Source organism: Monodelphis domestica, chromosome 5 (assembly GCF_027887165.1).
Source record: "Monodelphis domestica isolate mMonDom1 chromosome 5, mMonDom1.pri, whole genome shotgun sequence".
Lineage (NCBI taxonomy): Eukaryota > Metazoa > Chordata > Mammalia > Didelphimorphia > Didelphidae > Monodelphis > Monodelphis domestica.
The window spans coordinates 5136435-5149594 of NC_077231.1; the positions used below are offsets into that span (position 1 = coordinate 5136435).

A 13160-nucleotide genomic window follows, 5' to 3' on the forward strand; every position below is an offset into this window, starting at 1 on the left:
AATCCAAATTCATTTGAGTTCTCTTATCTTACTATTTGGTGCAATAACTAAAATGACTCATAACAATTTCAAAGAACAAAATCTACTGGACCAAACAGGCCTTCAGGTTCCTCCTTAAGGTTGCTCAGTGAGAACAAAAAATGGTGCCAGGCCTTCTTAGGCAAGGAAAGATGAGAGCAGAAAGTTCAACTTGAAGTCAAAAGACCTGAATATAATTTCTATGACAAGTCACGATCTTTCTGAAATTCAAGCTTTCTTACCATTAAAATAGGAAAGAAGCACTTCCACTGTAGATCTGGCCTCTGTGGGGAGACTCATGAAATAGTGACCATAAAAGGGTATAGCTCTGCTAGAGGTCATCCCCTATAAGCCTTTCATTAGAAAAGGAAACCAAGGCTGAGAGGGAACTGCCCAAGGTCACACTGCTTAACCAAGACTCCAAATCCAAGGAGTGAGTGTCAGGACACATCGGTAAAGCCCCAAATGCTCTATCCTTCCACAAATCTTTATAAAAGATCCACCCAAGGTTTGGGAGGCCTCCCCCCCCCCCCCAGGGTCCTCTCCCTCTTGCTCTGAGGGTGGATTTTTTGTGGGTGGAGCCTGGTCTCCCTGTTTTTTGAACCCTTTCCTTCTCTCTTGGAATCAGTATGGATGACAGAGGGGCCACAGGGACCATCTGGCCCCAACTCTTCTGGGCTTTCTGGCCCTTGCCCAAGGGACTCCTCCCTGTCCCCTCCCTTATAAGAAGCATGAGCTCCTCTATTGCCAAAGGACTCCAGCCATAGCAGAGGGCGAGGAAGATCCGCCCCCGAGAGACTCGTTCCTCCCTAAGCTGCTTTAGTGTGGAAGCTGTGCCGGGTGCCTTCCAGGCCGGTACCTCCACACCGGAAGCCCCCCTCCTGCTGCTGCTAGGGGCCGCTCCCAGGGCCGCAGTCACGCTTCTCACCTTGGCGACCCTTCGTCTCCTCCCTCACAGCAAACGGGGTGGAGGTGGGAGGATCGGACTCGAGGACCCTCATTTCTCCACCTATTCCTGGAAAGGCTCCACTCCTGGGGAGGCGCTCCTAGCGCCCTGGTCACACTCACGGTCTCCACTTCAGGCCTCGTCCCTCTCAGATTCCTCTTTGGACCTCGCAGCCTGAGGGAGGGACTTCCGGAGCCCGCGCTCCGGCTCCATCTAATCCAGACCCCGCAATCTGGCCCTCAGGACTACTTCCGGATTTCCAGGAACTGAGATCGTCCAATGAGCGACACCTGTAGGGTGCCCGGAGACCAATCAAGGCGCAATGCCAGATGGAAGGCGGGTTGTCTAGCCCAGGAGGCTGAGAGAGCCGAAGGCGGGCCTATGACCTATGGTTCAGACAGAAAAAGAGAGGTACGTGGGCCTTATTGAGGGGTTGGGGGAGCCAGAGGGAGGAGAAGGGGGTGAGCCGTAGAGGAGAGGGATGGGGCCTTGCATGGCATTTGAAGAAAAGGGCGGACCTAAGAGAAGGGAAGGGACAGGGGTGGAGCCTCAATGGGGAGGGGAAGGGCTCCTATAGAGTTGGGGTGGTGGGCGTGGCCTAAGAGGGAGGAGGTGGAAGGGGAGGGGCCGAAGAGAGGGGAGGAGAATGCTGGAGGCCTGACTTTCTACATCTATTTCGGCCCTCCCTAGATTTCCTGCTTGAGGCATCAGGGTTGCTTTCTGGTTCCAGGCTTTGGGCTGCACCCCATCCCTAATTTGGAAGCCCCCGCCCAGAGCCCTTCCTGTTAGAGTGTGGGCCTGCATGGCCCACCTGCATCCCCACCTGGGAGATCCTGATGCCGTCCCCAGGCCACCCCCCTTTGCCCTTTCATGCTCTCCAGATGCCAGGTTTGTGGATGGTCCACAAGCTTTTGGCCAGCCTCCTTTCTTGGTGCTGAGCACCGGGGCCTGTGCTCACCTTCCTATCGAAGTCACCAAGAATCGGAGACCTTCTGGACTTGCTCGGAGGGATTTTATCACCTCATTCTCTGCCACAGATGTTGCTGCTAAAACTATAATTATCTTCTGGTGAGGGATTTGCAGATGTTTATTAGGAGCCAAATTCAGGATCTCTGCAGTATGGCAGAGATTGTTTCAGTCCAACTAGAGGACCTCACCAGCTAGAAGGAATCCCTCTTTGCTTTCCACTCTGTTTTGGATGGCACATGCTTTGGGTGTGCTTACATTTTCCTATGGCATCCCGCCTCTTTTAATAATAGAGGACCGCTGAACAAGGTTATTTCTTGCTTTCTCTTGTGGAATTGTGGCATGTGCTTTGGAGGGAAGGCTTTCATGCGGCATGTGTCCTTTACACCTTCCCATTAATTTTGTGTTGGTAAAGAAATTGGCTACTAGGAAACTGGGGAATCTTGTTAGCAGAAGTACACCTGTTCCCTTCTCATGTCCTCTGTACATATGTAGAGCCATATATGGGGGTGCTACATCGCTCACTGGATAGAGAGCCAGGCCTAGAAATGGGAGGTCCTGGGTTCCAATGTGGCCTCAGACACTTGCCAGCTGTGTGAGCCTGGGCAAGTCACTTAACCCCTCTTGCCTAGCCCTGACCACTCTTCTGCCTTGGAACCAATACACAACATTAATTCTAAAAAACAAAACAAAAAGAAAACTGTATATAAATAGGAAAGCCCAGAATCTGGACCTTTGTTTCAGGAAGAAGTTTAGTAGGAGCATAGTGGTTTCTCAAAGACAATCCAGACTACCATTTCCCCAGAACCTCTTGATTGTTTTGACTAGCATTTTTCTTATTTTTAGTGATTTGAAGCAACCTTTTATAAGTCTCTTAATCATTTGCAATTCATCTTTTGAGAACTGTTTGTTCCACTGTGACCATAAATCTTTTGGTCTTTGGTCTTATATATTTGTATTAATTTTTTTGTATATCTTGAATATCAGACCCTTTTGAAAGATATTTTTCACCACTTGACTGCTTTTCCTTATTATCCAAGTTGCATTCATTTTGTTTATGTGAAATCAATTTTAAGTAAGTCAAAATATATTTCTTCTTTTATGACCACTTCTAGAACTCACCTCCAGAGCTATAGATATGAAAGGATTTGATGTGATTCTTTTCTAATTTTGTGATGATCTGACCTTGAATGAGCTCATTGTATATGGTGTAGAATATTAGTTTATACTTAATTTCTGCCAAACTGCTCAAACTGCTTTCCATTTCTCGCAACAATATTTGTCAAATAAAGAGTTCTTCCCTAAAGAATTTATGTTCTTGGATTTATTAAACATTGTCTTAGTGAGTTCAGCTTTCTCTAGTGCTCCCTTACCTTCCTTGTCTTTCCCACTGATCTACTTTAGTCTTGAACCAGCACTAAATATTATACTATTTATAATGATTACTTTATAGTATAATTTGAGGTCTAAGTGTACAGCAAAGCTTTTTAGATAGTTTCCTCTCTTTTGCACCTTAAGATCAAGAAAGCAAGCATTTATTAAGTACCTACTGTGTCCCAGGTACTTTGCTAGGTTCTGGAGAAAAAGACAGAAATGGAAGCATTCCCTGCTTTGGTGTAGTGGAACAAGCATTTGTTTGAAGTCAGAAAAACTTGGATTCAAACCACCCCCTCTGGCACTTAGGAGCCATGTGATGCTGGAGAAGTTACTCCTCTCTGTCTCTAGGTCTCTCTGGTAGAACAAAGAGTTTAGACTTGGCCTCCAAAATCCCCTCCAACTTCTAAAGTCATCATGCTATGTAACAGCATACATTCAACCAGGGGAGGTGACATGGACATAGATTGGCCACATAGACTCCTCTCTCAGATTATGGACTTTAGAACTGTGACGCCCAGTAGGCACCCAAGAATTTGTAACGGAATGTAGGAGCTGTTTGGAAGTTCGACTGCAAAACCACCCGATGGACTTCAGGAAATGTAGCAGCTACATAAAGTATTGGGTAGTCATTGACTGGAAACTCCACTGTTGCAAAAGTAGTGAACCTTAATGTGACAAGGAGGAAAACTGGCTCTGACCTTGGTCTTGCCGAGACAAAGGGGAGAGGAAGGGGAGCATTTGTGTGTCAGTTTAAAAGGATTGGAAAGCACAACCCTGGATTAAGTGCTCGGTTCCTTTGAGGTCCTGACCCAGACCCTCATCGGCTAGGTGATAGCAAGCAAGTTGCAGCCCCTTGCTGAGATGAGCTTCTTCTCTGGGGACAGCTAGGTGCCTCAGTGGATAGACTGGTAAGCCAGAGGTCTTGAGTTCAAATGTGAACTCAGTCATTTTCTAGCTGTATGACCTTGTCAAGTCATTTAACCCCCACTGTGTAGCCCTTACCACTCTTCTGCCTCAGAACCAATACCTTGTATTGATTCTAAGATGGGAGGGAAGTTTAAAAAAAAAAAACCAAGCTGTACTATGCAGTCCTTTGTAACTAAGAAAGCCTAAGAGCATTGTAAACTGTGATTACGGCGGCATCCAAAAGGACCCTGGGGCACAGAACATGTCTTTATTAGAGAAGCAAGCAAGCACACAGAAAACACGCAGTGCTTAAGGTCAATACAGTACGAAAAATAGAAAAATAGAAATAAAATTTCATGGAAAACAGCCTCACACACACACACACACACACACACACACAGAGCTAAACAAGAGGAGGTACTGGGCCGGCCATGGGCCACCTGCCCTCCAAACAGCTTCTTCTTTATTTTTAAAAAGAAAAAAAAGTATAAATACAGCATCTACACCTGTTTCAAAGGAAGCAGCACAGAACTGAGCCCTTTCAAGCCTTAGAACCTGGGTAACTACTGCATCTCAGCTGCTGGTTCACCCTAGAAGATCCAACATTCTTGTGGCCCCATCAAGAAGGTGATTCAGAACCAGATGTTGGCTGCCCACCTCCCTTCCCACCACCCTTCCGACTCTCCTTCCCACCCTTGAGAATGTCTTTCCTTACCCTGTGGATCCCCTGTGCTTGGGACTAGTGGGAAGGCAATGGCCAGGTCCCCTTTTCCCTTCAGACACCACAAGGCTCAGGGCTCATGTAGACAGGAGTGAGAACTGGTGAAATGATTCTCCTGCAGCCATGTACGGATAGAACAACATACACGGGATGGAAAGAGCAAGCGTATTTAGGAAGTCTCAGAGTTGGCAGTCTGCTTGCCAGATTCCGTCTGTCACCTGCTGTCTTGGGGGACAAAAAGGCAGCCCTGGAGTAAAACAATTTCCGGGTGTAATTCATGACTAATGTTTTCTGTCACTACAAATGTCATCTTCTGTGGGACTACTTCCGATTGGGTTCCGTGTCCATGTGCTGGATTCCTCCCTCACCCACTAAAAACCATGCGGAAGGTCTCCCCCTCCCCCATCTGGAAAATGGAGTGGCCAGTGTCTACAGCTATGGGCACACTCTACACAATGTGTCCTCATCCGATACCATCTTGTGCCGATGTGGTTAATGCATTATCACCCAATCCCACTCTTACTTCACACGAGGCCACTGCAGCATCACTTGACTGTTTGCCTCAGACCACATGCGATAGTTAGGAGTGATCTGAGTTAGCCCTGGAGTACGAGCACCGTTAACCACCAACCTGCTTCCTTTCCCATTTGTTGTTCCTTAGGGACTAAGTGCCCTACTACTATTGTTTTTACGCACACTGTGCTCTTAGGACGCTATGCAAGATATGCCTACATTTCAGAAGGGTTATCAAAGACGGGGCCTAGAAAAATCAAAGAAGGAGAAGCCTTCTTCCTGTCTCTCACCCCATCCCTGTCTCCATCATGGGGCCATTACTTATCTAAGAACCAGATCATTGTGCCCTTTCGGATAAAACTACAAAAATAAATAGAACAGTTAACCCCTGAGATCGTTCTGGCATTCCATTGGGCTTGTCACTAATTCCCCTCTGAAATGAACATTTATTTGGTTTACTATGTTTATTCAGTCTTGGTGAAAAGCTCTATAAAATACAATAAATAACCAGGAAGGGGCTGAAAAGGTATACATTCTAATTGCATATATGTTGCATACTTTATAGTTTTATATATAATACAGTCCATCATAGCTGCATGTTTTTGTAATGACTTACATGAATAGATAAGGGACTTCAGACACTACAGGTTAGAGGGCTGCTTGGGACTGAAGGTAATTACATGGCCTACAGTTACTTAGCCGCCAGCTTTTTCCAGTTGTTTTACACAGAGCTACCAATGTTTGTCCAGCAAGTCATAAGGGAACGCGTCAAGGGCTTCTAGCTAGTCGTACAGGGCACGGGTGCTGCGAGCATGCAAAGTTTTTGTAGTTTGAGTTTTCTCTCTCTTATAAATAAAAGTCAAAGGTGAGATCACACTTTCCCATCTTCTGTTTGTATACCAGATCAAACTTCTCGTTCATGGATACAGTGAAGATGTCTTTCCATAGCCCGACTCTTCCTGAAATGAAAAGTAGACAAGGTGTCATTTGATCTCCAGATGCTTGCTATGTCAACTTCTAAACCTGGGAATGTGGACAGTGGAAACACCAGGCCCCAGACTTCACTTGAGAACATGGTGGGTTAGGAATGGAGCCAGCAGATCATTTGTAGGACAGCCATGCTTCAGTGGTTAGACTTTTGACAGGCTGAAGTTGTTGGGTTTGGGGAAATATGGCCTGACCTCAGGCATACCTGAAGACAAGGTCACAGAATCTCAGTGTTGAGGGGGACCTCCTCCAACCCAGACCTAAACAGGAACAAGTCACTGTCCAGTCTCTGTTTTTTGAACTCTTACCTTCCTTCTTAGAATCAATGTTAAGTATCTATTCTAAGGCAGGAGAACAGTAAAAACTAACCAATTGGGCTTAAGTGACTTGCCCAAGGTCACAAAGCTAAGAAGTATCTGAGGCTAGATTTGAAGCCAGGACCTCCTATTTCTGGTCCCACATTTAGTCTCCTTTGAAGATCACAACTGAGGTGAAGCTCGCTCTTTATAGTGCCTGGCATACAGTAGTCACTTGAGAAATGCTTGTTTGTTCACTGATCGACCAGTTACCTCCTAGGGCAGTCTGAGCTATTTTTGAATACTCTTGTCATTTGGGGCCAAGCAGGAGAAGGCTACTCTTCTTCTATGATGGCCCTTTCAATGAGGACAGTGACCATTTCCTACTGAATCTTCTCTTCACTAGGCTAAATAGTATAGGATCCTCGAGGTAGAGCTGGAAACTCTAGACTTAGAGGAACTTGGACTCATCCACTCCCCTTGCTTTGCAGAAGAGGAAACTGAGGCCCTACCAAGTAGTAAATGGTAGACCTAGGGCTCAAAACGGAGTCCTGTGACTGCTGGCTGCTCACTCTCCATGGTCTCATTCTGTCTACCAGATGGGATGGATCCTACGAAACAGACCGCTTTTTAGACAGAAAGTTCTCAGGGTAGACCTCAAATGTCCTGGATTTATATGCCCTTGTGCTCTGATATGGGCCCACTTCAATGTTGGACTGGTCAAAGCCCAAGAGAAAACTTCTTAGTGGCGATAAAGAATTTCTCTGTATTACAACCTGATTTGCAGCTCCCAAGTAGTAACGAAGGATCCCACCTTGATGTATACTATCTGTCTGGCCATTGACAAGTGTGATTCACCACTCTGTGCCTCAGGTTCCTCCTGTGTAAAAGGGTGATTCATTCATAGGGTAGCTGGGAAGTGTAGGGAGTGAGCGGCCTTTCAGTACGATGCATGCTACCTATTAAAAAGGACACCCTCCTCCTTGGAGGGGTCCTAGCACAGGAGCCTTCCCAGCCTGCTTTGGCTCCAAATAGAATGTGCCCCTCCTCTTTGCTCACAGCTAAAGAAAATGTTCATCCTGGGGAGGAACCCTGATAAGACTGGATTGCCTTATCCTGAGAAAGAACCCAAAGGGCCTCTCAGAGGCCTGACCTGTTCAACAGAAGGGGATGGGAGATAGCAGTTACCTGGTTTGTTGGACTGTGCCAATGACCAAATCAGACCCTAGAATGGACTTTTTCAACTGTAAACTATGCAGCGTGACTGTCTACGTCGGTCACCAAATCTGTACACTTGCCAAAAATGGTGTGCCTCTACCTCACCATTCAATCACTAACAACACAGTTAAATTGTTATTTTTCAGTCAGACAACTTGTCAGCCCTTAGCAAGAGGTACGATCTGATGGGTTGCTCCATTCATTATTGTGCCCAAATCCAGGGAAAATCAATAGTCACACTGTCATCTGTCCTGGTCAGACTTCATCGGACTACTGGGGTTAGGGACACCCACAAGCTGGACAAAGCATGGAGAGGAGAGTCACCAGGATGGGGTGGTAGCAGGAAACCATTTTACATGATGGCCGATGGAAGGAACTGGAAAAGGAAAAACTTAGGGGGAAACATGGCAGGAGGCTTCCAGGGTTAGCACAAGACAGAAAGAATAGTCTTGTTCCTCTTGGCCCCCGAGAATAGCTCCAGGAACCATGGGAGGACTAAAGGGAAGGGCATTTTGGCTCAACACAAGTTAATACCTCCTAACCATTTGAGGTGTCCAAAAATAGAGTGTTGCAGCTTTTTTTTAACTGGAGGCCTTCCAGGCAACATTGGCAATCAGGAGAAATGTGGTGTTAGATTCCACCTTGGATGCTCACTAGCTGATGAAGATGGGCAGATCCAGTGAACCCTTCTGGGTTTCTACTTCCTCAGCTGTAAAGTAGGGCCGTTGAAAGGATCAAGTAAGACTCTGTCCATAGGTAGCTTTGCAAGTTGTAAAGAAATGTCAGTGATTACTATCGGGCATCTCCAGTGCCTGACACCACGCCGGGCATCCAGCGGGCCCTGGTTGGTTGGCCAATTTTTCAGGCACAGGCTGCATTAGCACTCATGGGGACTGTTGTAGAAACAAGTCACAGTATGGAAAGGAATGACCTGATCCAGCTGGGATCAGGGATGTATCAGGATGCAAACGTCTTAAAGTAACTGTTGGCTTGTGAAACTCCTGGGAATAAGCAATCTCAGGGTTTGAAGCTAGAAGTGACTAAAGATTCACTTCCCTTTGACAACGTATCGAATGCCTCTTAGGAGCTCGCCCTGTACTTGGTCCTAGGGATCAAAAAAATGAGTCTCTGCCCTCAAGGAAGGATAAATACAAATAGCCTGGAAAGAAGCGGAGGATTCCAAGAGGTGGCAGTAAGGAGGAAGGAAGGGTATTCCAGGCATGAGGCACAGCAGAAGCAAAGCCTACGGTAGTGGAAAAGATCAGACCATAAAGGGCTTTAAAGGCCCAAAAGAGATGTTGGTATTGATCTCTGAGTCATCAGGAGCTGGAAACCAGCTGTTCCAATTGCTTCATTTCACAAATGAGGAAACTGAGGCTCAGAGAGGTCATGAATGTCCTGCCCAAGAAACAGTCAGGATTGGAATAAGTTGTCTTATCTCAGTCTAGGTCTCCCACACTCTCGTCTGATGATCGAGTGACAACACTGAATTCATTAAAAAGAGAAATGGAGTCTGTTAGCCATAACATCGGAGGTCATTTGGGCTGAGATGAATAGCCGATTAAGATGTCAGGAGCAGGACCGGACAACCAGACAATTGGAGCAGGAAATGTCACCCAGAGTATTCTTTGCTGTCCAATATGCTGAGGGGTTCTAACCCGTCAGGGTCTGAAATGTGTTTTTCAAGGGCTCCCTTTCCCCATCAGCCCCTCAAGATCAAGTTTGGGGGCTCCTGGCCTACCATCCTTGTCAAGAGCCCTCAAGAAATGGCATTCATTTGCTCCCTTATAAGGCTCATTGTCGAAGTAGGCCCCCATGTATGAAATGTCAGCCTTGCAAAGGCAGAAATCATAAATGGCCTATAACCAGGACATTTTAAAAATCTCACTAAATAACGTTCTCCCCACTGGAGGAAAGGAATTGGAAAACTTGGAAATGTCCATCCTGAAAAGGAAAAGATTTAGGTCAGGGCAGAGGATGGGGATCTGAACTCTGTCCCTGAGCCTTTGAGAGGCTGCCACCGGAAAGGAACTTGGACCAGACCCTGGAGCAGGGAGGGAAGCGCAGAGGAAGATGCCCAGGGACTAGAAGGGAATCCCCAAGGAGAGCTGTCCAGTGGTGCAGTGGTGCAGGCTGCTGGGCTCCACAGCGAAGGCCTTCAAGGGGCGCTCTCAGCCCCTTGCAGAGAGGATTTTATCCACACATGGGTTTCACTGAGGTCTTTCAATGAACTTTCTTCCACCCTCCAAGGATAGCAGAGGACAAGGTTAGGAGCTTGTGGGTGGAGCCATCCATCTCTCCCCTCCGTGGTAGGGCTCGGCTGGAGAAGTTTAGAGCTCCCCAGACAGCCACTGCTTGGTTTGAGTCTTAGGATACAGATGGGGGATGTGCAGAGTCCCTGAATGATGATGGATGACAAGCGTGCCACCCAACCAAGCCAGAGACCTGCTCTAGCCAAAGGACTTGGAAGCCGTGAGAACCTGTCTGGACGACAGGCAGGAATCCTAAGAAAGGGGGCCAAGCTGAGAGATGGAGAAACAGCAAGGAAGCCAGTGTGGCCTTCGAGACCTCAGAGCTCAGCCCTGTAAGAGCCTGGGGAGTAGGTTGGGCACCGGAGTGTGAGGGGGAGGGGACCCAATGCCGGACGAGACTTTAGCACTGATCCTAGAGTAGTCAGAGGATGGGGGGAAGACAGGGTCACCCCTGGCTTTGGGAAAGCCTCTGACTACTGAAGAGGGAACTGATGGGAGTGGGGAGAGACTTGAGGCAGGAGACCAATGCAATGGCTTTTGCGAGCTTCATGAAGCAGGGAGGCAGCCACAGCGTGAGTCCTGGGACGCCGTCTCCTTCCAGACCCTTTCTTGGATTCCTTCTGTCCGTGCTGACCTCCCCCTGCCCAGGGGGACCCTCACGTAAATCTCACATACCTCACTTAGCAGGGAAGGCCGCACACATGGCCATTATCTGTGTTTGTCTTACTGCCAGGCAGCAGGGACTAAAGCGTGTCTGTGCACCCAAGAGAGGTCGAATACTGGGGATGGAGTTGCTGAAAATGGGGCGAGGAAGGAAAAAACGTACCCCTCCCAACAGGAAGGGCCTCCGCGTTGCAGCACTGGTCGATGAGCTGGTGGCAGTGCTCCACCATGGACTCCAGCTGGGCCTTGTCATAAGATACGCCCAGGAACCTCACCAGCTGCTCCACCATCGTGGCCAGGTCCTGGGGGAGAAGCACAGGAAGCATGAGTGGCACGGCCACCCCTCTCCCCCTCGCCCCGTCCTCAGCCACAGGAGGACTGGGGGCCAGCCCATGCCGGGCCAGAAAGGACGGATGGGGGCCACAAGGAGCTGAGCCAGAGCTGAGAACCCAGCCACGTGGGCTGGAGGACTGGGGGCCAGCCCATGTTAAATGGCCAGAGGAGGAAGGGGCAAACCTTCCTAAGCGGATCTTGCCACGGCCTGGCATCGGGAGCTGACTGGGGCCTTAGCAGGCCTTAGTCTCACCCTCTCGTTTTACACACAAGGCCCGTAGAAGGGGGGGTCAAAAGGCGCCGGTGAAGTGAAGCCGGGGTGCCAACTTCTGGTCACTTGCAAAAAAGACCAGAGCAAGGCCACAGGCTAAAGGCTGGTCCCTACAAGGACTCTGCAGGCCGAGAGAGTAAAGAGGCCAAGGGACAGCACTCCCACCCCTGTGAGACCTCATGTGGCCTGAGTCTAGATGGGGCAGACATCCACTAGCATAGGGGAGAAGAACATTGTCAAGAAAATGGATGCATGGGGGCAGCTGGGTGGCTCAGTGGATGGAGAGCCAGGCCTAGAGAGGGGAGGTTCCAATCTGGCCTCAGACACTTCCCAGCTGGGTGACCCTGGGCAAGTCACTTGACCCCCATGGCCTAGCCCTGACTGCTCTTCTGTCTTGGAGTCAATACACAGTATTGATTCCAAGATGGAAGGTAAGGGTTTAAAAAAGAAAAAGAAAATGGATGTATAAGAGTGTTCTAAGCAATAATAATAATAAAGCAGACTCCTACTATGTGCCAGGCTGGTCCCACAACAACCTTGGGAGGTAGGTGCTATTCTTATCTACATTCTGCATGGCGGGCCTGAGCAAGTCTGCTGAGAAGGGTCCCAGCCAGGGCTCAGGAGCCCTGCTTGTGCCATTCACCGGCTCTTCGATCTTGGGCAAGTCTTAAAGTGAGGCTCTTGGGCCAGATGAGCTCTCGGGCCCTTCCAGTTCTGACACGATAACCCTTGAACCTTTTCATGCCATGAGACAGAGCAGCATCCATGATGTAACACATTCTCTCTGGGTCTGTCTCCCTGTTTCTTCTTCCCTGCTCTGTCTGTCTGTCTGTCTGTCTGTCCACCTGTCTGCCTGCCTGCCTGTCTGTCTGTCTGTCCATCCGCCTGTCTGTCCGTCCGCCTGTCTATCCTCCTGTCTGTCTGTCCGCCTGTCTGCCTGCCTGTCCATCCGCCTGTCTGTCTGCCTGCCTGTCTGTCCATCCGCCTGTCTGTCTGTCTGCCTGTCTGCCTGTCCATCCCCCTGTCTGCCCGCCTGTCCGTCCACCTGTCTGCCTGTCTGTCTGTCTGTCCGCCTGTCTGTCCGCCTGTCCACCTGTCCGTCCGCCTGTCCGCCTGTCTGCCTGTCTCGGGGGTGCAGCCATTCCTACAGTCACGGACAGCCCACGGCTCCCCAGATCCACTCACCCGATGCATGTCTTCATACTTGAGGAAGAGCACGTTGGAATCCATGTGATGGTCCCAGAACTCCTGGACGTGTTCGAACCACGAGCCATAGCCCACTGCAGAGACAACGGGGAATGGGCTCACCTTCTGGGCGGATCGGGGCAGAGGCTGCCCGTCCCGTGTGGAGCAAAGGGGCCCCAGCGTCGGGCCAGCAGTGTGTGGACGGCCGTCACTGCCTGGGGGTAGACAGAGCTGGCCGCAGCCTCCCTAGAGCACACATCCAGGGGGGACTGGGAGGAGGAGGAGGAGGAGGAGGAGCCTTTGCCGCCCTCAGCAGTGACAGCACTTGAGCTCTCTGTAGAGACCCTCCCCCTCCCCCCAGGCTCCTCCTCTTCAAGCTAAGTATCTCTAGCTGGCCTTGATGCCACCCAGTCTCAGGTCCTCTCACTGCCATCCTGTCTGATTTAGTGGGGGAAACAGAGGGCCTGGTTGGACTCCTGCACCCCTCCCGGAGAACAGGTGCATTCTA

At 49.2% G+C, this 13160-nt stretch overlaps 1 protein-coding gene across 1 annotated transcript in view; it reads right to left on the reverse strand.

Annotated features, from left to right (window-relative positions):
* Positions 1 to 4467: 4467 nt before the first annotated feature.
* Positions 4468 to 13160, reverse strand: part of SULT4A1 (sulfotransferase family 4A member 1) — a 32903-nt gene continuing 24210 nt past the window's right edge. The window contains exons 6-8 of the mRNA XM_001362515.3: positions 12653 to 12747; positions 11027 to 11165; positions 4468 to 6406 (exon numbers count right to left, since the gene is read on the reverse strand). Of these exons, the coding sequence (XP_001362552.1) occupies positions 6294 to 6406; positions 11027 to 11165; positions 12653 to 12747 (347 nt within the window). The 3' untranslated portion in view covers positions 4468 to 6293. The remainder of the gene's footprint in view (positions 6407 to 11026; positions 11166 to 12652; positions 12748 to 13160) is intronic.